Raw genomic sequence first — 25,752 nt, forward strand, 5'->3', positions numbered from 1 at the left:
ACAAATCCAAGTTTACAAAAGCAATTGTTTACATAAATAACAATGGCAAAATAAACCTGATTTATTACTTTAAAGCTTGTCTTGTGGGCCACAGTTAGTGAATTTAAAATGTCTATTTTATGGTAAATAGGTTAACATGTTAATTACTTGTAAAATTAATGACTGCATAAATGTTGCGCATGTTTATTATAGTTCTACCAACTTTCAAAGCACCAAAAGTAATCAAGCAAATACAAATAGGGCACGAGAGATCATAATGAAAAAAGATCTTCTAGTTGCATTTAGCTTCATTTGATCAGGATACCTTTAATCTTTTTTTCTTTTCTGTTGAAATTAACTCAGCATGAAATGCACAGGTGCCTCTGTCTGAATAGCATGTCACTCAGACAGGGCTTTCATCACTTTAGCTGGGACTTATGGAAGTGTGTTAGAGCACCAGATGGATAGGTTTCAGATGTAATATCCAAAGCCTAGGTCAAACATCCTTGAATACATTTCTAAACAGGTGAACTGGGTATCACCTTGCCATGTCTGAAAGCAGGTTTTATTTGATGACTTAAAAGTTGCTCACCAGTGAAGCAGTTTGGGGTTGCCTTCTTCTGTAAAAGCTTTATCTAACAATTTTAAACTCAAAGAAACTAACTTCAGTATTAGGACAGTGTTGCCAGTGAACTCAACATGGCCAAAGACTACTTTCACCAGGAAATAAGTGTTTTTAACAGCAAACTATCTAGCTAGCTACCTCATAATTATAACCTAACTCCCAATATTTCAGTTCTCCAACCTTCAAAAGTGACGCCACACACTTTAGCTACACACTGCAGCACTCCATGTGCAGGTCATCGGTTAGGCAGTTAACGATCCTTCTACCTGTTCACTTCTTAATATATCCATTTAAACTAGTTAATAGCCCACCAACTGCCTCTTACCACGTACACATGGCGTGTAAAGGTCACACAGCGAAGAAAGGGTCGCTTAGTGCCACACTCTGCACTGGGACCGAAAATTCAGGTCTGCTGTACTGAGTAAAAACATATGCACTACTCATTTTTACTATAGATTTTTATTCTGCCTTGTGCTGTTAGCCCTGGAGACGGATCATCCCTTGGCTACAGCCAGCACACCAAGTTACACACCACATGCAATAATGGAAACATACCACTGTCTGAGCGTCGGCGGCATGAGCGCTGGAGTGGCGCATCGGCGAATAGTGCAAGGTCGGAACCATATGCAGTGAATTTACGTTCCGCTGACAGATTGCAGAATTCAAGCTTTTGTATTTGTGTAAAGTGACGTTTAGCAAAAAAGTCCAACTATACCTGTTTTCTGTTTTGTGTGTTCGCTCCGTTAAATTGAAAGCTTTATTAGTCAGATATAACAAAACTCGGCAAAACAATATAATGCTCCTATATGGTCCAAAATTATATAAAACTCCTGTGTCCACTTGAAATCGTCCTCATATTTACTTAGAAGCTAAGTAGATTATTAATACATTATTACTAGTTTATTGTTTTTTTTGCCGTTATGAACTATTTTGTTGTCACATTTTTGAAACGCAACCGTGTGCTCTGACGTCACGCAACGTCAGAGTCCGTTCGTCCAATGGTGAGTCGTGACGTCGTTGGTGGCTCGTGTTTGAAAAATCTCCGCGCTGAGAGAGACTCGCACCGAAGAACAAATGGTACTGTAAGTGATGAGTTTTGGATTAAATGTCGAATTGTGCCGTTTATTGCGTATGTGCTGTTTCATCTGATACAAATCTAAATATAATTACGACGTAGCTAGCTTAGTTGGCTAGCTTTATAGTAAGTGGAGGCTTAACTGCAGTAGACGGTTAATGCTAACTGCCATTCACTGGCTAGCGTTAGCTATCTAGCTAACCTTAGATACAGGTTAGCCGAGTATCCTACAGCAACACGCCAAGCTAGCTAGTAATGACTACCACACACCTATCTGGCTAGCTGCTGTTTATAGCTAGGGTACAGTTTCGCTCACATTTAGCTGTTTAATCGGAAGTAGCTCTGGCCTGAATTAATGTTAGCTACTTAGCTAGCTCATGATTAGACAGTTGCCTTGACATGAAAACGCGTGTTGTATATGCATTTGTCCAAGGTTTAATAACTCACATCCAACTCTTACTTGCCTACTGTTATAATTCCAGCAGTCTTTAAATAAACGCATACCCCAATCTACCTACATAGTCAGAATTATTTGTTATCATCAGCTACCTAAATGGATATGTTTTTTATAAGAGATGAGGATTGAAGAGGTGAAGTCTTTGTGGTTGGTCATGGAAAAAATTATTTGAAACCATATAATGTTCAAAAAGTTAATGAATCAGTTTTAATAAGACTGACTGACTGTCTTCCATGTTGCACAGCTGATGTCCAATTGTTGAGAACTTAAACAGCTTCATGATGCCTGGAGTAAATTTCTCAGTAGTCTGTACTTTACTAACCCTTGTCTCATTTTTTTACAGATAAGTTACATACAAAGGTGGTGGAGTGAGCATACACAAGTGTCTTAAGAAGAAATTATGTCGGGAGAAGAGGTTTGTAGCCATGTGAAAGTGGTGGTCCGCGTCCGTCCACTGAACACAAAAGAAACTGATGGGAACTTCAAGAAGGTGGTTCATGTTGTGGATAACCACATGCTCATCTTTGATCCAAAAGAGGAGGAAGTGACGTTTTTCCGCGGCCAGAGAGTCGGCAACAGGGATGTGAGAAAACGAGCTAATAAGGACCTCAAGTTTGTGTTTGACCATGTGTTTGGGGAGGACTCATCTCAGGTGGACGTGTTTGAAAGCACTACTAAAGGAGTGGTTGATGGAGTCCTAAATGGCTACAACTGCACAGGTGGGGATGTTTTGTCTTTGTCTTAATAAATATTGGGCAATAGTTTGGCATAAGGGACTGTGTGGATGCTGTAATTTCACACATGAACCACCCTAGAGCAAAATTATGAATATTTGCTCAAAATCTTCCATGTCTACAGAATAATTAATAATCCCCTTTCTATAAATAAATCTCTTTTTACATATATTCTTTCTCTCAACTGGGTGTGAAAATCTTCATTATAATGAATGTTGGTTATAGGGTTCGATGTAGCGTTCTTTATTTGTAGAGCCACTTTGGATCTAGCCTTTATATTTAATGGTGAATTGCCCAACTGCAGTTTTGTGCCACTCAAACAAAATGACAAACAAAAAAGTGTGAAAGGATTTTTTTTTTTTTTTTTTTTTTTTTTTTTTTTTTTTTTACATAATTATTCTAGTTTGAGGGAAAAGTGCACTGAGAGATTCTCTTTAACTTATATTAATGATGTGTGTTTCTTTAGATTCTGGGACATCATTAAAAATTGGTGTGAGCCATAATGACTGTTCTTGAGTGTTGAGTGGCCTTAGTGTGCTGTTGGGGTTGTTGGTGTCCTCATCCTGGAGTGTTTGCAATAATATTCAGCAAACTGTGGTCTCGGTCATTGTTGTACTCTTCTTTAATGACTCCAGATTCTTAAGTCATTTCAGTGTGATGCTGATGTTCAAGCAGCTTCAGGAATTCCCATAATCCCCAAGGGATATTGGCATTGGCCATGACAGCATTTGTGAAAATTGGCAGACTTTTTCTTACATTGCCTTGTCTGGATCTTGAGTAATAGGTTGGTGGGTACATGTGCATACACAAGTCTTACGTGTCAGTCTGTGAAGTACATTTGATCTTACTGTTTGAATCTTACATGTGCATGTAATCCACAAATCAATGTGAAACAAATCATAGAACATTTTCTATCCATGACATCATGTCATGGGCATTGAGATGTATATAATGCATGCATTTTATTCCACTGAGATTTAATTTAATTGTGAAAAGTGGCTGGAATATTTCTTCTTCTCCACCTCCTCCTCCTCCTCCCCCCATCTCCTCCTGTTCGGCCTTATTGACAAATCCAAAATAAGAAATTTTAGGGGCAACCATAACACTTTTTTTTTTTTTTTTTTTTTTTTTTTTATGAAATAATACTGATGATGAATCAGGTCATTATGACTAGGGACTTTAGGTTTTTTAAAAAAAAAGGTCCATTTTGGGTTCCAGTTGTCTTTAAGAGTTCAGGAACAGGGCTCTGACCTTTTAAGCACAGCTTGACCAAACTAAGTTTAGTTTGGTTCATTAGCTGGACCATAAAATACAAAAAAAAAAGTGTAGTTCTTTCACAGTGCTTGTCTTGTGATCTTGTCTTGGGAATGTGTGTGGATTACATACTTATAGGCAGAAGAGAGAACAATGGAAAACAATCTGCTTTACTGGAAGACAGGTAGAATAAGACTTCTGCACGAAGAAAAACATCTGCTTAGTATGCAGTCAGTTCATTTTCACGATTGCTTGCTGAGTGTGTGCTGTTGTTTCTTATTTACTGAGGAAATGGTGCGTTGAATATGTTTTTGTTTTTTTTTTGTTTTTTTTGTATGGTCCATGGTGGTCTCATGTCTACTTAGATGCTAAAGTGCAGGGCTTGACCAAATGAATATGCACAAAAATAGCACCCGGTTTGCTTTGTGTGGATACAGTTTTGTTCACTTTTACTGTTAAGTGCAGTCTATAGCCTGAAACTGTTTGTGTTCAAGTTTACAATAGAACCATATACAATGCAGCTAGGCTGCTGTGTAGCTCGATATCAAACTTATCACACGCATCTAAAGAATGTATTGGAGAATATAAAAAATGTTTTGATATTATAAATGTTATAAAAATGTTTAAAACATGATATTAAACTAGGAGAACAAGTTACCAACAACCAACTTGGCACCTCAGACCTCCCTGAGAATGGTCTGGGCATGGTCCTAATATTCTATTGCACATGTTTGATTGACAGCCTACTGTCAGAGACTCGCAGCCTGCTACTCTCCTCAAGCAGAGCTGAACATAATGAATGTTCAAACATGCAGAATCTGAATCATACATTTACAAAACAATCAATGAGTTTGCAAATTAATTTATTAATTTCCAACAATGGTACTTCTTGGTTTTATCTGGATGAAAAATAAATTATAGGATTGGACAAAAACAGTGGGCTCCATGGAATATATATAGACTTCACTTACTTACCCTAACATTGACTGTCTGAGTTTTCTGGTAGTTAATGTCAGTTTAGTCTGTGTTGGGTAATAATTGAATAAGCTTTACTCAACATTAGGACCACCCATATCAGAAGGTGAGAAAATCTGGCTCAATAAATGAGTCATTAGTGGACTTTGGAACTGTACTTATATAACCAGTGTGAAATGTACCAAAGGCATGAGTAGGAAAGGACACAGGTAGGAAGGGCAGAATCATATGAGGACTAGATGGCTGAGGATGAAGCTTTATGTGCAGTGGCTTTTGCTGAGGTGGCGTCCCCGCTCAACCCCCCCCCCCCCCCCCCCCCCCCCGATTTGTCCATAATCACAAGGACACCTTGGTGACTTCTGTGGTGTGTGTGCGTGTGTGCGTGTGTGTGTGTGTGTGTGTGTGTGTGTGTGTGTGTGTGTGTAGTTTTTGCCTACGGAGCCACAGGAGCAGGGAAGACTCACACAATGCTAGGAAGCAGTGATGACCCAGGAGTTATGTACCTCACAATGAAGGAACTCTACAACCGTATGGACCTTATTAAGGAGGAGAAAGTCTTTGACATGGCTTTCTCTTACCTAGAGGTAAGCAGGGAGGTTGTATTAGTGGTGTACCAAAATACTGTAGCCAGTTAGATTTATGCTGTCAATCACATGCTGTGATTGACATTCTCAGTTTTTGCCAATATTTGTGTGTCAAAAAGCAATTTCAGGCCATCAAATATAGAAATATCAATTATCAACATTTCGGTTGGAATTTTCCTTGTAGTTTTCTGGTAAAATGCAGATTTCACAATGAATGCTTATAGCTTTATCCTGCACTGTCTAAGGCATCTTTATTTATTTTTTACATTTTTTTATTTTTTGTTTTGTTTTGTTTTGTTTTTACTGAAAAGGTTTATAATGAGCAGATTCGTGACCTTTTGGCCAACTCCGGTCCACTGGCAGTACGAGAAGATGGTGCAAAAGGAGTGGTTGTCCAGGGCCTTACTCTTCACCAGGTGTGTGTGTGTGTGTGTGTGTGTGAGACTGAAAGCCACAGGCAAAGAGAGATATGCAAGAAATTGTTTGAAATGCTAATGAAACAAAAAGATGCTACTATGAGGTTGGGAAAGTCATGTTTGCACTGCCAGCTGCTGGTTTTTGTTAGTGTGAACGATTTAGATTTTGTATGGTGATTTAAAAATTTTGCGTTGTGTAATGAGATGCCATCAAAACACTTTTTGAAAATATGAGTGTAAATGTGAAGTATTTCATATTTGTAGTCAAATATGTAGTATTTCACTTTGCATCAAATCACCCTTACTCAAAACTACATGTGCCAGCCAGGATTTGAGGTGCAGTTCTATGGCACATCCCTTGTCCAATTTGGTTCACATGTCGAAATCAGCAGTGCTCATTTTTTACGTCACACTTGAGAAATGAAGAGCTATTGTTGGCTTAAGCTATTGTAATCGCTGGGTTTGTCACAAATGAGTTGTAAAAAAATGGCTGGTGGATTCTGGGCTGTTTTAAGGCGATAGAAGGAGAAGAGCTGGCAGAAAGCATTTGAGAACCCATGACATCTCCACTCCCAACTTCATCATCATCATCATCATCACCACCACCATAATCATCACAGCCATTACTACTATCCCACCTTCGTGTATGCCTTTTTTGTGAAACATTTTTCCCTGTCACCTCAACAGACATGCTTGAGTTGAAATGAGGGAGTATACAACTTCTAACCTTTACGTTAATCCTTCATTCTCCCTGTGCCCGAGTCAGAACCTTAACTGTTGAACCAGTGCTGAAAATCAGAGCTCTCTTTATTAAAATATAAAAAAGATTTGCTGCCTTGATAATACAAGAAAAAATGGTAGAAGCTGTAGAAAACATGACTCCCTTAAAGTCTCCCTCTGTGGTAATATAGTGTGTGTTCCCGTTTCACTTGTTTATGACTTAGGTGTGGGTTCTTTCCTGGTCCTGTTTAGATTGCTTGTGTGTGTGTGTGTGTGTGTGTGTGTGTGTGTGTGTGTGTGTGTGTGTGTGTGTGTGTGTGTGTGTGTGTGTGTGTGTGTGTGTGTGTGTGTGTGTGTGTGTGTGTGTATACACTCTTGGTTTTCATATGCTGATTGACTTAACCACTCTCCAGTAAGAGCTACCACTGATGAGTTTACCTGTGTGCGTGCATGCATGCATGTTTGTGTGTGTTATGGGGTCTGTTTCTGTGCTTTGTAGCCCAAATCTGCGGAGCACATCCTTGAAGCTCTGGATTACGGCAACAGAAATAGAACGCAGCACCCCACTGACGTGAACGCTTCGTCCTCTCGCTCCCATGCCGTATTCCAGGTAAATGGCCAGAGCTCCAGGAGCAGTGTCTCTGCTTGCTTCACACACACTTTCTAAATCCGCTCTCTGGTAATTGTTTTGATGCACCCAGGTGCTGTTTACTGCTTCAGGTTGGAGATACTTTGGGCTGGTTTTTGTTCGTCGTTGCTCCTCTTCTCTTTCGTTCTTCCACCCCCTTTTTTTCAGAAGGCACCAAGTTGTGTTTGTCTGTGTCACCCTTATTGTGGTGCTCAGTAAAAGTGGCCTTAACCTTTCTGATTCACTATACACATTCACTTCCCTTTATCCGAGTCTTAGCGTCTCCCCTCCCCTCATCTTCCCTCTCTGAGCAGATCTACCTGAGGCAGCAGGATAAGACGGCCAGCCTCAACCCCAACGTGCGTGTGGCTAAGATGAGTCTGATCGACCTGGCGGGCTCCGAACGGGCCAGCGCTACCAATGCTAAGGGTGCTCGCCTACGAGAGGGGGCCAACATCAACCGCTCCCTCCTCGCCCTGGGCAACGTCATCAACACACTGGCCGACCCTAAGGTACATCTCAAATGTGCACCTCAAATGATAAACAACAAGAACTAAAAATGAAATGAATAGTAATAAGTTATGGAACATATTTTTCTAATAACCTAGCGTTTCCATTTTTCTGTGCCTGTTTGTCATATACTATCCCTTGGCCCACAGCTAGGCAGGGTCAGCTGGGTTTGTGTCCTAGTGTGGTGTGTTCCCACTGCCCACCCCTCTGAGGGTATCCGCCAGCCCTGCCACCTCAGCTGCACATCTGTGTGGGGCTGAACTCAGGTCCTTTGGCTCTCCACGGCACAGGCACTGCGGCTATCTATGCAAGGAGAGCTAAACCTCTCTTAGCCTGGGCTCTGTTGTGTACACTAATCCTTTTCCTCAGGGGCCTGTGTGTGTGTGTGTGTGTGTGGGTGTGTGGGTGGGTGTGGGTGTGTGGGATCTCTTTCTGTACACTTTGCTGCCGCAGGCGCTGTGTGGAATTATATCCAGATTTTCCAGGTCTTAAGAGGGATGGTGAATAATTTTATACCCAATCCCTTTAGTGTGTGACTGTTACAGATTGTAGTCTCAAAAAATGTTAAACCCACCTCTAACTGTTTGTTTCGCACCATGAACTGTGATGAAGTGCCTTTGTGTTTATTTTGGAGGACTTTTGTGCATCATGTCTCTGCTAATGCAAACTGATTATTTTTCCTTTATCCTCATCTGAAAAGAATTATATGGAAATTTTCAGTTATCTCTCTGAACATTATTTTGGCCATTTGTACATCCACATCAAATGTGCCATTGGTACATCACTGTAATGATGCCACCACATCACGACTGAGTTTATCATGTGAAGCTAACTAAGAGTAGGACCAAAAGAGCAAAAGTAGATATTTCCTTTTATTATGCACACCAGTTCTCTTGTTCTATTTTTATTTTATTTTATTTTTTTTTAAATTATTTTTTTTACTGAAGCCTTCTGAGCACCGGGAAGGACAGATCTGTATCTGAGACACATCTGCATTTATTAATGCAAATGTTAAGTGTTTAACCATTTTCAAAAAGCTCTGCTCTATGGGTGGCTTGCACCAACAAGGATTAAGTCTTAAGTCAGGGTTTAACTACTAAACCTGATGCACAAAACATCAAATCAAGATTAAATTTAAACCAAATTAAATTTAAGATTGGATTTAATCTAAACTTAGATTAAATCTAATCAGGTTGCACAAACATTCTAGAATCAGATTTAAACCCTAGTCAAGGATTTATTATAAACCTTGAATTATTTTGGTGTTATTTAGGATAGGAATAACAATCTTTGCCATTTTACTGGGTCAGCTGTTATTTAGAACAACGCTGTTGTGGGTTTCTTCCCCCATTCGTTTTATTTCTCTTCTGTCACTCTCATTCCTTAACAGCTGTGGCCTGGGGTGGCCCAGGTGAAGCAGGCCATTACAGAGTGATAATCAGAAGCACACTTTAGCCTCAGCTGCCTCTGACACTTCTAATTTATGGCATTAAGCAGTTTGGGGGATTTCGGAGGGGGGGAGGCTAAATGTTTTACCAGCGGCTCAGCTTATCTAGAGGCGTGTGACTGTGTCTGAGAAAAGTCTTCCTTGTGCTAAATGTGCTTTTTGTATAGTTTGCTTTCTGTAGCACACGCCCAACTCATTTTCTCTTATTGGGTTTGTTTGTTTATTTTTTTGAGCAGCACAGAGAGCCATTTATGGATGCCTTATATCTGATATTTTTTTCCCTCCATCCAGTGTGTTTGTGTTTGTCCAGTGCCGCGGTTGCTTTATGAAAAGCCCAAGCCTGTTTAAGCTGCCAATGGGCTTGTCCTGAAAGTTAAGAAAAGTGAAGCCTTTGTAGTAAACACAAACGTCAGCAAGCTCCAAACATTTCAGCAACTCTAGTTTGTTAAACAAAAGCATGCATGTATGTGTTTTTGCCCTTTACTATCCTTTAGAAACACATCTAAAATCTCTTAATGAAACTAATGGTTACATTGCTGATATCCTTGTATAGTCATTACATTTTAAAGATGGTTCTTTTCTTGGGCTGTTTGATAAATATAATGTGTCTGAATGACAGTTACTTTAAAGTTTGTAGACCTTCTTTTAAGCTTCAATAGTTCTAGAGCTTAAATCTCTTTCAAGAGCAGCCTTTTCAGTTATAGGATTGTTAGGGTTGTTTTTCCTTCATTAATTCATACATTTTATATATTTAATTTAGCTTTAGTTTTTTTATAAAATACTTGGAGCAGCTGTTTTTTTATGTCTACCTTTGCTGTCTCGCATGATCCATCATTGAAGAAGGGCTTTCAGTCGGTACTTCTCAAGTGCATCTTTCTAAGGTTCGATGGGGATTTTATCTTTGGATCCTTGGTCTTTTCAGCATTCTACTTCTATTTACTGTGGCATGTAAAACTGTTTCATCTGAGTCTGTGTGTGTCTGTCTGTGCATCTGTTTGGGGGGGTAAGGTGAGCAGGTTTATCCCTGTCTCTGGGCCTCACTGCAGTGTGGGTCAGTGGGTATGGTTTTCATCCCATCTGCATACATTAACCTGTGACAGACGTCTCGCCTTACCCACGCCTGATACGGGCCACTCGTGCCGACTACCAGGAGCACACACTGTAAAGAGCAATGTTCCTGCTTCACTGGACATTCATCCAAACAGTGGCGTTTGCCTCACCTTTTTTCATCCGTTTGGGTTTGTTTGTTTTTTTTTGGGGTTGGCTGCTTTGTTAAATATGTATTCATTTTAAAAATTATGCATACTACATGCATACCACATTAGAAGTCCTGTATTAATGTAAAGCTACCGTTAAGGCACTATACCAAGCTATCCGGGCATATTCCTTGATCTTGGCATGATTGTGGTTCATTTGAGGTTTGTGGTATGGTTTAATTTACACTACCTATCTTGGTCTGCTTCCTTTATTTGCTGCTTGGTATTACTGTAGTAATCTTTCCTAAAGAAAACAAAATCAACTGTAAAGTAGGACAAGGTCAGTCTTTCACCCCTTTGCTACATGGAAGTCCCGCTGGCCTCCCATTGCTTTGCTAACTATAAAAACATGTGTGCGCTCTATCTCCTTACCACAGACCACACACACTTATTCACTCTCGATTACTCACCCTATCACTCCCTTCTCTCCACACTCTCCACAATATCATAAACATACAAACCAAGGCACGCTCTCTCACTCTGTCACACACACACGCACACACACACATATATATATATATATATTACAGACATTCCAGATATAGTGTTTAGTTCCAAGACCGCACCTCCACAAAATCGGACTGCATGTTTCTTTTGAACTGGACCTGCCTATTCTTTGCACCCCAACTGCTGCCATATGTAAGCAGGCTCTACAGCTTTGTTGGCAACACACCCAGCTGAACAATAATTTGGTCATGAAGCTTCATGGCTGTTGAGTCTTTGACTGTGCTGTGGAATTTTACTTGGCATTTTACATCCCTAGGTTAGCTGGGGCAGGCTGATGATTCCATAGGCGAGAGAGAGAGAGAGAGACATTGCTTCCTAAGCATGAATTACAACCATGAGCTACTTCAGATCAATAGGCTGGCACCCAAGCTATGTTCAGCAGTGCATTTCTAATGATTGAGTCTGAACCATCAAAATCTTGTCTTTTGGATCGTACTACCAACGTGATTGGATTTTTTTGACAGGACGGGGGGGGGGGGGTCAAGGGCGTAGTCTTTCAATCAAATGAACTCTTGAAGCATAGATGTCAAAGAGAAGACATTTGTTCTCAGAAATTTCATATTGATGGGTAGTTTTGCACTCAAAAAGGGCACCTTTCCTGGAGGTTATTTTCAAATGGCATAATGGTTTCAAATGGTTATTGAAAAAAAAGTTTATGTATCAGGGTAGGTCCATTGTTGGAACCAATTGTTCTCCATTTGGGGAACCATAAAGCCCTAGTTCAGATTTATGCACTCAAGTTTGGGTTTTATATTCTCCACCTTGTGTTTTGCATCACTCAAAAATGATGAAAAATGGGGAGGAGGAATGACAAACTTCTCTCAGCAAGAAGGCTTGATTCTATAGCCCAGTTTTTGTGGCCAGGGTAACGCCCGTCTTTTCAGTGTGGCTTCAGTAATCGGAACTGCCAGATCGCATCTCGTCTCCGGTCACGTCGATGTGTCCACACATGACACTTTTATGTGAACTCTGTGGTCAGACAAGAGATCGGATTTATTTTTCCCGCGTCTCGTTGTAATTAAGAAAAATGACCAAGGGAAGCAAGAAGAGCTCTTTGCTTCTCATTTTTCCACTAAACACACTTCCTTGTTCCTTGGTCCATTTCCTTGTAAAAAGAGGAAGAGGTCGTCATTGTGTCTTTTGTTGTAAGCATCCTTGGCAGATTTGCGTGCTTCTTTTAAATGTTTTCTTTTGGCACTGAAACCGAGCTTGGACATTCACTTCTGAGATCTCCTTAAAACCGATCTTAATTTTGTCACAGCTTTGTAATTTGGCCTGCACAGTGGCATCTAACCACAGTGCCATGCGATGTGAAGTCTCAGCAGCTGGCTGGCTTGCACAGTGAATGACATTGCTTACATGCTCACGCCATCCGAACTAGCCTGACAAACCTCCACACATCACTGAGATCCATGTCCCATACCACTTCAAAAATGTGTTCAGGAGTTGCAAGCATATGATACAGTATCACCTAGAAATTGGACATTAACATTGCTATGGCACCTTTTAATGTCAATCTCAAGGGCTTTGGTTTTTGCAACAACGGTTTCAAATTTCAAATATTCTTTGCCCTGTTAGTTTCATTAATGAAGATGTGGAAAGAGCAATAGGTGAATATGACTCCCAACTGACTTCCTGACTGAACATGTGTTGTTTCCTTCTGGTTCAGAGTAAGAAGACACACATCCCTTACAGAGACAGCAAGCTGACCAGGCTTTTGAAAGACTCTCTGGGTGGGAACTGCAGGACGGTGATGATCGCTAATGTTAGCCCATCCTCCTACTCTTACGAGGATACACACAATACACTCAAGTATGCCAACCGGGCCAAGGAGATAAAATCTACAGTAAGGCCGTCTCACACATGCATGCACATACATGCTGCATCACATAACAAGACCCCAATGCTGTTCCAGTTAACATGCGATTAAAGGGCTTTATTTCACATGGAAAGTAACGCATAATGCGTATTTTAAAGATTACCAGAAGCACAAAGCAGCCATGATTATTAGAATATTCACTATGAACATTATGTAAAATCTCAACACTTTGTCACAGTATAATATATAAATTAACTTTCCTCTACCTCAGTTGAAGAGTAACGTGGTCAGCCTTGACAGTCATATTGGCCAGTATGCTGTCATATGTGAGAAACAGAAGGCCGAGGTAAGGACTTATGATCTGTGTTTGTCCATCACTCCTGCGTGTCTCATATACACATACTCTCATTACCTTTGCTGTGTACTTGTGTAAATCTGCTCCCTTTCTCTTGACAGGGGAGATGGATTTAATTAGAATGAGACAGGTGCATGTTAGTTGAGACCAGGCTCTCTGTGTGTGTGTGTGTGTGTGTGTGTGTGTGTGTGTGTGTGTGCGCGCGCGCAGATTATGCTACTGAAACAGAAACTGAAAGAGTACGAGGACCGGAAGGTGGAGGCTCCAATCTCCAGACAGAAGAGAGACGAATTTGAGAAGTAAGCTGTGTGTGTGTGTGTATGTGCGCGAGCGCGCGCACGCACACTCGCGTCTCCCATCTGTCTGTGCAGCGACGCAGAAAAAGCAAGCGCTATTTGCGAGCAGCAGCATGTGGCTCAAGACCAGTGTTTTTGTTTGTCCAGCCGTTGTTTATTTCATGCCATGTGTAATGTGTAACTGCTCTTTAACTCTGTCCTTTAAAACTTTTAATACGCATCAATAATTGATAAGCAATAGTACGCAGGACAAAGGCTGGCCCTGTTGCAGACAGAGGCCTCGGTTCCTCCGTTCCTCTGCATTTTTAATCCGTGCGGCTGAGCCTGGGCACTCCGGCTCTTCCTCCATGCCTCCTTAATCGTTTCCCTGCCACTGTTTTATTCCCCGCTCGTCCGCCTGCTTGCAGATGGAAGTGTATCCTAATGTGGGCGTGTGCCCTGCTCATCCCGCCCCGACGCCATCTCCCTACCCGCCTGAGCTGCGGCAGGAGGCAGGAGAGGGAAAGGGAGCGAGAGGGAGAGAGGGGGGGGGCAGTAGGAGGCGAGGGAGGGATGAATGAGTCTTACTCCTACGCATTTTCATTCACCGGCATCAGAATTCACAGCTAGGAGGAGGCAGGGAGGGAGGGGGGAGGGAGGGCAACATGTGCTCCTGCCTGCATGAACCGCACGGCAAATGCAGGAGGATAGCAGCAAGAGCACTGCAGCCACATCACCCTGCTACCTCTCCCTCTCTCTCTCTCTCTCTCTCTCTCTCTCTCTCTCTCTCTCTATCTATCTATCTACGTATTTGTCTCTGTCGGTCTCTCGCTCTCTATAGCTCACACACGCGCACATTTTCTCACACTCTTTCATTCTCTCCCTCTCCGTATCTCTATTCATTGCATTTATTCATTGCTTCTTCTTTTTTTTCATTTTCCACCTGCTTAACAAACACCTACGTTCAAGTCCCTACCTGCAGTGACCGCACAGGTCATGCACCTGTATCACCTGTATGTACATGAGACAGGGTGGCGAGCGACTGAGTGCGAGCGAGCGAACGTCTGAGTGAACGAACGAATGAGCGAGTGAGTGAGTGAGTGAATGTCAGTGAATTGAAAGTCACGGTTAGGAAATTGGACTGGGTTGTGACCCATACAGTAGCCTCAGGTCAGGGCTCTTCGATGAAGTGCTTCATTGCCAGAAGCGCTGAGCAGATGCACTAAACATAGTAAACTTCAAACTGCAACTACACCTGTTGTTTTCAAGGACAGTGGTTTTAGATTTATACATAAATCTAATATTTGCGACTGTCTGTTGTTAAAGCCTTAGACAATAGCGATGTTATTTGGAATGTTGCCGTTGTTTTTGTTGTTGTTTTTTTTTTAAATACATTATAACAAACTTTGCAGACTGCTCAGTATGCACCTTAACAAATGGTGCAAGATACTCACTTTGTAAAATATTTCTGTGTGTGTGCACAGAATGTCAGAGTCGCTGCGGAGCGCGTTTGCGGTGCGGCTGCAGGTGCGGAAGGAGCAGCTGGAGGTGGAGAGGCAGTTGAAGGAGAACCAGCTGAGGCTGAGCCACCGGGCGGAGTGGCACCAGCAGGGCCTGCTCTTCTTCCCCGAGGGCAAGGCCGAGAAGGTGTGAGCACCGCCCTCCCCTCCCCCTCCCTCCTGCCGCACACACAATGCCCAGGCTCCGTTTACCACGCGGAGTGGGGTTACATTATGTCATTGGGTTTCAGAAGATCAATCATGTTGCTCGGGCCACTGGCTGTTTTGGGTTTTTGCGGTCACGGTCTCACTACCTGTCGATTTTTCTTTGTGTGTGTGTGTATATGTGTCGATTCTCTGACCCCAACACAGCTGTTGCCAAACTTTTGCAGGCAGTCAGGTCACTTTACATGTTACAGGCTGTGTGTGTGTGTGTGTGTGTGTGTGTGTGCGTGCGTGCGTGCGCGTGTGCAGGCCACCTGTAAGTACGAGCGTAAGATGGCATCCCTGCACGCTCATCAGCAACATCTCCAGAGGCGTTTGGCAGAGAGCGAGCGGCGCTTCCAGGACAACGAGGGCTGGCTGCACCGCCTCGAAAACGAGATGAAGCTGCTTGGCCATGATGGGCACACCCCAGAGGTCAGCTCAGAGGTCAAAGGTCAAGGGCAGCACCAGTGGCATAGGGTTAAGCATTTAAACAAGGCAGACTTTGTGTTTTGAGACTCAAAACAGGATTACACTTTTAAAGTCACTGCAGCATTTGAGTTACGGTTTCCCCTGCATCTAAAACACCACATGAATACTAGAGGAAGGGAGGGCTTATAATCCGTCTCATCAGACACAGATAAAATAAAAGCTGTCTCTGGTTATAGCACAGTACCACGATGTTAAGCCTTTAAAGTTTATTAGAAACCAGTTGATCTTGGTTTTCTCCCTCTTTTGTCACTCTGTAAACTACAAGGCTAGTCCTTTCTCATATACCCCTTTATCTCGTTTTCATTCTCTCATTACCTGCACTCTTCCACCATGAGACGATTCGGTCAGAGCTGAAGAGCGGAGATCAGTGCGCACAGCTGGGTCCTGGATCCATACACCATAGCCTGCCACTCGGCAACCCCCGCCCCCTCCCCCCCTTTCCTGGAAGTAGAGCGGTCTAGTGATGCACCCGCCCATCAAATGTTCCATGATCCGCTTGCGTTCACCTCTCCCTGCGTCAGAGGGCCTGGTGCTAGCAGACTCCTCAGAAAGTGTATTCTCAGAGAAGGAGACGAAAAACAAAGGCCACTCCAAAACAGATCCCCTGTCGACCCGCGCCTTCTGCCTGTTTTGGTGACTCCTCTGGTTTCTCAGTACAGAGGACAGCTCAGTACAGTCTGATCTCCCCCAGTTTCTCAGTAGACAGGAGGGCTCGGTTCAGTCTGATCTCCCCCGGTTTGTCAGTACAGAGGAGAGCGGTTTAGTCTGATCTCCAGTTTCTCAGTACAGTCTGATCTCCCCCAGTTTCTCAGCACAGAGCAGAGCTTGGTTCAGTCTGATCTCCCCCAATTTCTCGGTACAGTCTGATCTCTCCCAGTTTCTCAGCACAGAGCAGAGCTCAGTACAGTCAGATCTCCCCCAGTTTGTCAGTACAGAGGAGAGCGGTTCAGTCTGATCTTCCCCAGTTTGTCAGCTCAGAGCGGAGCTCGGTACAGTCTGATCTCCCCCAGTTTCTCGGTACAGTCTGATCTCCCCCGTACCCTGAACCACCACCCACTGCTCTGCAGCCTGCTAACATTCAGCTCAGACACACAGCTGTGTCCATCAAGTTCCCCCTCCCAGCTTGTACTGCTGGTTTTTGTTGTTGTCTTTTTGTTTGTTTGTTTTTGGTAGTTTTATCCCGCAATGTTTTACCTTCCTTTCATTGACCGGTTGGACAGACTGCGTTGTGTGAAGCCTAGTTCAGACAAAATCTTTGTCACGACCATGACACGTTTTTGGCCATGTTGTTTTCATTTTCCTCATTGGGAAACTGGTGTAATAAGAAGATGATGATTTCTGAAGGCTGTTAGGTTAAAAGCTTTATGCTGGGCTTCCAGCAGTTTGCCGTTTAGTCTAATGGAAAGAATAATCCATGTTGTTGACATGTGTCTATACTACGCTACTTGGCTCTCAGCACTAATGATCTCACTGTTAAATTTTTATTATATCATCATTAGATGCATGCCAAGTAATTTGCTTCAAATGTATTTATAGATACAATACTACCACTTTAAAAATGGCAAACTAAATGTGTGCGTGCGTGTGTATGTGTGTGTGGGCCAGCAGGAGCTTAAGAAGGAGCTCCAGTGTCACCGGCTGCAGCTGCAGGTTGATGACCTCCAGCAGCACATCGAGCACATGAGCTGCCTCATCACCCTGCAGGACCAGGAGAACAAACACATACGCAGGTGCGTGCAAACACACACTCGCTGCTGAGCAGTGTAAAGTGGAGTTTTTGTCCTTTGAGCAATTAGTGGTATAGATATAAGTGGTGAAAAACAGAAAATGTCAAGTGATATGGCAGCTGTTGAGAAAACCTCTGCTGTAATGTGTTCAAGACTTCTACATATGAGCACAAAAAAAGAATTTTGCTAAACACTTTATTCTTGAACAGTTTATTCTAAATTCACACGCACGCATTTTTTCTCTCTTAGACTGGTCCATGCTCTGCTCCCTGCCTGCCGCCGGCAGCACCTGGCACTGAAGGCTGCGGGTGTCACCACGGCAACGGACGAGGTGGAGCTGGAGGAGCTCGAGCACCTGGTGCAGCGGGAGCGGGGCGTGGCTTGGGCTGACCAAGAGGCCGCAGGGGTGACGGAGGAGGCGGGTGCGGCCGGCGAGGACATCCGCCTTCAGCCCATCCTGCTGTCCTTCTCTCGCCTCGCCCCTCACAAGAACACGCCATGCAGTGAGCGACCCAGTCATCTCTCTTCGGGCAGTCCGGAGATTTGTCGTTCTTGATCGTTTTGCGCACATTTGTAGGCCAAATAGTAGTAACACATCGTAACTGATTTAACAGTTTTTTATTTGTTTTTCTTGACGGTAGGATGTGCAGGACACAGCTCTCAGCTTTTAAAGACATTTTTTTTGAAAGTTCTCACAGTAAAAGCAGCTGAATGCAGTAGTTTGTGTCAGTGTCGTGTGTCTTGTTTGTGCGCGCGTGTATGTGTGTCGATGCGCGTGTGTCTGTCTGTCGAACGTGCTTTCTGACTGACAGTATGGCTGAATAATGCCCTGCTTCCTTCACTCAGGTGTAGAGAAACATGCGCACAGAATCTCCCAGCGGCTCAAACCCTCTCACTCACCTAAAGGTAAACGTGTGTTCGCCGGTGTCTCTTGTTCTTGCTGCCTCACTCTTGCGCACTGTTTATTTCCCGCTCGCTCGGCTCAGTTCTGCAGCTCTACGGTACAATGGCTGTCTAAGCAGTTCAGGGTGTGTAGTCTTTAATATAAAGCACTGCATTAAAGCACTATTCAGGAGGAAAATGAAACATGCACAATTTTCTCCATGGCGCAGAAGTAGTGACTCATCCAAGATATGTTTTTTGGCAAAATTTTGCTTCTTTCGTTTTTCACAAAAGCATGAGAAGTTCAAACCCACCTATTAGCATCAGACAAAGCATACATTTCAAAACCCACCAATTGGCATCAGGCAAACTGTAAGCAGCGTTGTTATTTTATATCCAGTCTCATGTAATTGTGATTGAATGCGATGTTTCTCATGTTCAGGGTTTTTTTGTTTCTTTGTTTACTTGAGGTTATTGTTTGCAAGTAGCGTCACATAATTTAAAGGCTTTTCTGTCTATGTCTCATTACCCGGCCCCCCTCCTAGGTCCTTTCTGTTCTGTTACTTTGTCTCTGTCTCTTTCGTTCCCCATGGTTTGTTCCAACATACTCTTCTCTCATCAATTCAGCTGCCACGACCTCAAACATCACTCATGCTGTGAGTGTGTGCGCACACGCATGCACGCACACTTGTACACATCTGTATGAGAAGCATGGTGAAAAAGATCCATCAAAGGTGGCCAGCACTTTTGTTGTTGATTTGTACTTCACAGGTCAGTCCGAGAACTGACAACATAGTCGTGTTTCAAGACATCCACAAGCTGCATAGGGTCTGTAATAAAGGTGGATTGGAATTGGTATACAGTTCATTCATTCATTCATTCATTCATTCATTCATTCATTTATTACCACATGAAATAAAACTTTCACATAAAGTGAGGTCAGCACCTCAAAAAAGGAAATAGTTTTAATAATGCTTCACAGAAAAGAAGCCAAATTATGAAGGGTCTATTGTGCAGTTGACGCCCTGTACCCAGGGCGACTAATTGACACTGGGAGATTTCACTCCATAGGAAAGGGTGAGTGGGGGGGCTTTGAGGCGTGGAAGGAGGAGTGAGTTATGGCGCAGTAAATGGGCCGTAATGATATTTGCTGCAGAACAGGTGTTCCTCATTTGATTGAGACACATTGTGGGAGACCCTGAAAAAGAGGGGGGGGTCCCAGTTGGAGACATTGGGTGACACAAACAGCACGCAGTGAAGCACGCTAGGAAATTATGGTCAAAAGAAATGATCTCCTTCAGCATCAAGGTCTGTGAAACTAATGTAACATGGCTGACACATCAAATCTAAATCACATCAAGTCTTGGCCAACGGGTTTATCGAGCTTCAGTCAGGGCTCCAGAGTACTGCTCAGAGCTGTCCCGCATGCTTGAGATGTCTTTAAAAATGCGTCAGCCAAATACTGCTTGTCCAAAGAAGCTGCCAATATCTCACAGAGGGATATATTCAAGGAACTGGAGACCTGACCAGAGGAGCACTTTTGCTCATGCGAAATGAATTGAACTGAGGGAAAGGTAATATTGGATAGATTTGAACTGGAGGAAGACAAAAAACAGACATTCTTTTGTGCTTGATTATTTATATAATAAATGATTAAAAAATTTGGAAAAAAAAAGTTTGTTGGTGAGTGGAAGAGAACAAAATGAAGGACAGAAATAAGGGGGGTTTTATCATTATTGTTGTTCTTCTGAGAAGAATAGGAGCCGTGGGTTATGAATGAACCAGCCCCTCCGCTTTACAACAATGCTGTCCCTGCACTTGCACTTCAGCTATCTCTCTCTCTCTCTCTCTCTCTCTCCCTCCCCCACACACTCAAATACACATGCGTTCTAGGCATTTTCCTTTGTTGCATTAGGTTTTTCATGGATTTTTCTCATTTCATCTGGTCGCATGTTGCTCGGTTTTGTCCCACGTTTTCTCTTCTTTGCACAGCCTTTATTGTCCATCCTCTCTCCCTCTCTGCAGCCCCACCCCACTCCCCTGCCTCTCTCCCAGACTCATTCATAAAATTGCTGGTCAGCGGGAGGGGGGAGGGGGGAGGGGGGAGGGGCGGGCGTAGTCATGTACGGTGTGAAACTCTCCCAGATCGTCTGCGCTGACTGAGGCACAGTGAAAAGGGAAGGAGAAAGGGGCGAGGGGGTCTGCAGCCAGCCGACCCTAATCCCAGGCGCTCTCCTCCAGAAATAGCACCTCATGCATGCATTAATCCCGTCAGCCAGAAATGTGCCATCCAGTGAACTCTGCCACCAATTACTGCACATGCCTCTCCGCCACCAAACAGGCACACGCACACCCTCAACCCTGTCTGTTATTACACTGTGTTCCTCACGCACACGCACACTCACATAACACCGTGTGTGTGTGTGTGTAAGTGAGTGAGTGCATGCGCGCACATCATTCTATCAGGGCAGTGCGTGTCATTGTCAGTCAGCCTCAGTAGTGACGTAGATGAGCTCTATTCTCTGCCAAAAAGCGTTAAACAGAGAGTGCTCCGGCTCAACTTCAGAAGCGCTCCTCTTAGCTCTGCCTTTCTTAAAACTTTTTTAAAAAAATTTCCCACCTTGTGTGAGTAGTTCGTGTTCAAACACAAATAAGAGAGCATTCATGGAGCAATTTGCCAGTGGGCAGATGCGTCGAGGTTACGAAGTCTCTGTCTGTGAAAAGCACTTGCAGTCCCCCGAGACAGCTACGCACTATCGCTCTGACTTCTGGAGAGTCGCTATTGGTCAGCAGCTCTTAAAGGGTTCTTTATCAATCACACTTCCTCTTTTTACATCTTCTCTTGTTCTCCCTCCCTTCCCCTCTCCTCTCTCTCTCTCTGTCTGTCTCTGTCTCCCTCTCTCTCCCTCCCTCCCTCCCCTCTCTCTGTCTGTCTCTCTCTCGCTCTCTCCCTCCCTCCTGACTGTCTGTGAGTCAGTGTGTGGCTAGGATGCAACGTGCCCAAGCATACTTCACCACTCAATATCTAACGTCAAACCCCTCCAACAGCGCCTGGCTTCCTGGAGCCACCCGTGCATGCGCACACGCACGCGCACACACACTGTGTGAAAGCCTTTACCCACGTCAGCGGGTGCTCGTTAAACACCTGGCCTTCAACAACATAGCTCTGGGAAATAAGTCCCCCAATATGAGGTTTTTTTTTTTTTTTGGCCAGCGTGCCCGTGCGTATGCACACGTACACATACACACACTTTCTCTCCTTCAGCATTTGCACTTGTCTCGTTCTCTCTCGCGCTCGCTCTCGTTCTCTCTCCCTGCTTCTTTTTACCCCTAGCCCCACCCTTGGCTCCCCCTCTCCAGTCACGTGTGCTGCTACTGCTACATGCTGCCTTGTCTGACCAGGTGATGAACAGAGCTAAATTATTCAGAAATGGATGTGTATGGAATTATTGAGCGTACACCGGATGGGGGCATGGCCTCTGTGAATGAACCGGAATGTACAGAATATGAAATGATTGTGTGTGTGTGTTGTGGCGGGGGGGGACTAAGGGCTATAAGGAATAAATGTGTGATTCATCACGGATAGGTATGTGCTTGTGCTCCAGGACTTTAATTTTAAAACTAAGGGATTAGATTTTTATGTAATTGCATTTAAATGACTGCCATTAGTGTTGTTCTGCAAACAAAGGCCATCATTAGCTCGTACATTAGCTCATACGTTCAGTGCGACTGTAGTCTCTAGGGTGGCAGGACTTAAAGAAGCTGAGCTTGATGGCATTATACAAAGAATAAACACCTGTAATATATTAAAACATGAAACATGGTCACTCATCTGGCTTCGGTTAAACAAATATTAATACACTTCGTTCTTCTCTAGACCCCAGAAACCTATTTATTTAAAAATGCATTGCACGATGCATCTGAAAGCTGCCTGCACAGATCATTTCTGCACAGATCATTTCTTTCTGGAATCCAGGGCCATTAAGCCATTTTATTGAAATGTCCAACTTTGGGACTACAAAGTTCTCTCTTCAACCCACTGTGATATTTAGGCCTAAGCATTGAAGCATCTGAAGATATTATTAACACATTAACACACACACACACACACACACACACACACACATACATATACATACATACATATATATATATATATATAAAAACTTAAACCTATTATCTTGTATTCAATATTCAATATATGCTGACTCATTCATTTTCCTTATTCGGTTGTTTATTTATCGTTTTCTTTCAGTCCCTGTGCCCGCGGTGGAGAACACAACTATGGCCGAGCCTCCAGCCAAAAAGCCAATCAGGAGGAAGCTCGCCGTTTCGCCCCCAAAGCCCAGCTCCAATGGCCAGGGTCTGGAGCTGCCCCACTGCCCTCCCGCCCTGCAAGAGGTGCTGCGCCAGGAGGGCATGTTCCCCCTGCAGTACACGCCCGAGGCATGCCCCTCTGAAGCTCCCACCGCCATCGACCCCAACTGCACCTTCGAGGTGGGACAGGACCTGCAGGCGCAGGAGCCAACCACAGCCAACGACACTGTGGTCTTGTCCCCCGGACCGCCAGAGCCTGTCACGGTGTCGGGTCTGAGCCAGCTCCGCATACTGCGCGCCAGTAACGGGAATGAACCCCCCAAGAAGTACGAGAAACCGGCAAATGCTATAACTCTGTACAAACATTTTGGTAAAAGTGTGTGTGTATTGCAAAGCAAACAGTTATCAGATGTTTCTGAGTGTGTGAGCATCAAGCATTTTGTGCTTAAAGCAGGTGTCCGTTTCTGTTGAGCGCATAATTCAATCTGCTAATGTACTACTGTCCATTATATGATAGACCCTTGTGTAGGTTGCCCCTGTGTGTGGAAATAGACAATGAAGCTGAAGGTTGAGGGGTTTCTGTCTCAAATGAAGACCAGGGATCTCTACTGGCACTGCTCCGTTTCTGAAACGGAACAAGCTTGCATATATTTGCGTTTCCTTCATTAAGCCCCACTGTGCTCCTGCTTGGGTGTGTTTGATGGTGGATGTCTGTTTCGTGTGATTTGTAGGTTGGACATTCCATCTCTTCTTGACCTCCGTCGAGCCAAGCCGTCCTACATGGCTATGACGTCCGCAGCACAGGGCAAGCGCAAGCGCAACTGGTAAGTGCTCACACATGGGCTGGTGTGTGAGGAGGAGTCCGTTCACTCAAGAGCAAAGCATGTTTACTGTGTGTGTGTGTGTGTGTGTGTGTGTGTGTGTGTGTGTGTCTCTTTCCTAGCACTGGAAAGGAGACTGGACCAGACATTTCTCAGGGTGTGGCAGCACCCAAGCGCATAAAGCGTGACCCCTCCGACACCTCAAAACCACTCCGCGTCCGACGTTTCGGAGGTGAGTGGTGGCCTTCATTCCTTCTGGCAACCTGTGCTCTCCCTGCAGCCGGACTGTTCTGCTCTTTTGGCTGGTCCTACACTAATAAGGGTTTTCAGCAGATTATTACTGGTGTTTTCATGCAGTCCACGACCAGGACTCAGCTGCTCGGTAAACTGGCCCTTTACGCTCTGTCCGTATTTCAGACATGACGCATGGTCCTCCCCTGTGGCATTTCTGATTAAGCTTTTACATATAATCTATTACATTTGTCAAAGTGCAAATGAAGTGTTCGGACTAGGCCACCTGACAGCTGTTAAACCGAGCGTAACACTTGGCCAAAAAAAGCCCCAGTGGCCTGCAGTTCCCACCAACTCCTCCACTCTCCCTCTCCATTTCACCAGCGTTCTCCTCCGTCCTCATTTGTGTAGTGCAGTCTTAAACGGAGTCTTGCTCTGGTTGTCTCCTCGTTTTTTCCAACCCGTTTTTCTTTCCTCCTTCCAACCGTGACCAGTCTCGTCGGAGAACGAGCCCAGCAGGGGAGTGGTGCGCAGCGTGTCCGAGGGCAACCTAGACCAGCTGGGCCGGCGCAAGCCCAGAGTCCCCTTTCTCGGGCCTGCCACCTTTTTCAAGAGCAAGAGGAAGTGAACATTCTCCATTAAACATCCCCTGAAATGTCTTGTGCACTGCCTTCTCACACACAAACACACACAGAGAGACACATATCCACTTCCATCAGGATTTGTAAGGAGAACAGAAGTGAAATGTGTAAATGGCAGACTTTTTTTAGACTTTTAGTAGTGAATGATTTTAAATATGTAAAGCCTGTTTCTTATTTCATTAAAATAACTTTGTACAAAGAATGTTTGTCTAATGCCAAGTGGGGATTAAAGATGTACAGATTTTGTGTTTACTAAAATGCTGTTGGTTTTTTTTGTTTGTTTGTTTTTGTTTGTTTAGTTGGGGGGTTTTTTGTCTTTTTTTTTCCCCCCACTTGGCAAGAACCTTTCAGTGTTTGTGTTGTCTTTTTATCAGTGTCATGCTTTTCTTCCCATATATCTCTTCTGTAGCAGGGAGTTCGATGTACTTCCTTTCTGTGCTGCAGTACAGTTCAATAAAGAGCTCCGCACTCTTTATCTACAGTTGCTTGCTTTTGAATAAAAAAAGTTCTACAGATTTCATCAGACATGTTTTCTTTGAAGTTCAGATAGTGAATGTGTAATGGAGTCAGTAAAGAAAAATATATAGGTGGCTGACAGATTTGCATCATTTCCCTTGGTAAAAATAATCTATAAGTGTTCAGATTGGGATTACTGAGTTTGTTGGGTGTCGGGAGGCTAAACTGTCCATGCATGTTCATTTTGTAAAGACTACATGTGGTTTAATTCAATATTAATTCTCAGTATAGCCATAAAAAATAGCTCATATAATCAACTCTTATTTAGAGTAATTTGAAATGGCAGAGAACTGTTGACTCTTGTGGTGGTTGATGTTATAAGTATGAGCCAAAGTCCAGTGGAAGTCCTTAACACCGTTTACAACAGCTTCCTATCGGCTGTGGCTAAAAGCGGGGAAATGGCTCTGGGTTCATTCGCTCATTAGAAACGAAAATAAAAATTGTATAGTTTGTTGCTGCAGTTCTTGTCTGCTTTGACTTCAGGGTTTCTATGGTTTCATCATGCTACTAGCACAAGAGCAAAGTAGTTTGCCTTAGGAGGGATGCTTTTTTCGTTTGTTTTGTTTCGGTTTGGATTTTTGGTTTGTTTGAATTTTTTTTCCCTGTGAAAGGTGATGGAACATGTTACATAACTACATTCAGTAACTTTGTGGGATGTAATTCTTGCGACAAGTTCCCCTGTATCACTATACATAACTTTTTTTTTATATATATATATATCTCTCAAGCACAGTTGCTCATATTGAACTCAAACAGTATTGATCAGTTGGTGGAACTATTGTTGAGAGATCCCCGACTCGCAGACT

The 25,752-nt window shown here is 43.6% G+C and overlaps 2 protein-coding genes across 4 annotated transcripts in view; one reads left to right on the forward strand and one right to left on the reverse strand.

The window, feature by feature from the left end:
* Positions 1-1,197, reverse strand: part of mettl15 (methyltransferase 15, mitochondrial 12S rRNA N4-cytidine) — a 52,593-nt gene extending 51,396 nt beyond the window's left edge. For 2 of the 3 annotated variants that reach the window (XM_081706248.1, XM_035521102.1), the window contains exon 1: positions 1,160-1,197. In XM_081706248.1, coding sequence (XP_081562374.1) covers positions 1,160-1,182 — 23 coding nt within the window. In that variant the 5' untranslated portion in view covers positions 1,183-1,197. The other variant, XM_035521103.2, reaches the window with a different exon arrangement.
* Positions 1,198-1,609: 412 nt separating this feature from the next.
* kif18a (kinesin family member 18A) lies at positions 1,610-24,940 on the forward strand. Its single transcript, XM_035520973.2, has 18 exons — positions 1,610-1,686; positions 2,480-2,855; positions 5,526-5,683; positions 5,995-6,099; positions 7,319-7,429; positions 7,762-7,959; positions 12,837-13,013; positions 13,258-13,332; positions 13,552-13,640; positions 15,101-15,263; positions 15,590-15,754; positions 17,420-17,541; positions 17,788-18,041; positions 18,385-18,444; positions 22,676-23,063; positions 23,469-23,561; positions 23,681-23,790; positions 24,284-24,940. The coding sequence occupies exons 2-18, from the start codon at positions 2,537-2,539 to the stop codon at positions 24,415-24,417; spliced, it is 2,721 nt and encodes a 906-aa protein (XP_035376866.1). The 5' UTR covers positions 1,610-1,686; positions 2,480-2,536; the 3' UTR covers positions 24,418-24,940.
* Positions 24,941-25,752: the final 812 nt, after the last annotated feature.

The sequence above is a fragment of the Electrophorus electricus genome, chromosome 23, assembly GCF_041902795.1.
Source record: "Electrophorus electricus isolate QZ-2024a chromosome 23, ASM4190279v1, whole genome shotgun sequence".
Classification (NCBI taxonomy): domain Eukaryota; kingdom Metazoa; phylum Chordata; class Actinopteri; order Gymnotiformes; family Gymnotidae; genus Electrophorus; species Electrophorus electricus.

What these genes read in the sequence shown, in the direction of transcription:
- kif18a (XM_035520973.2), top strand. Translation starts at nt 2,537, where the DNA reads ATGTCGGGAGAAGAGGTTTGTAGCCATGTGAAAGTGGTGGTCCGCGTC. An exon ending in AGGGCCTTACTCTTCACCAG is followed by an intron (nt 6,100 to 7,318) that starts GTGTGTGTGTGT and finishes TGTGCTTTGTAG; the next exon opens with CCCAAATCTGCGGAGCACAT. An exon ending in GAGAACAAACACATACGCAG is followed by an intron (nt 17,542 to 17,787) that starts GTGCGTGCAAAC and finishes TTTCTCTCTTAG; the next exon opens with ACTGGTCCATGCTCTGCTCC.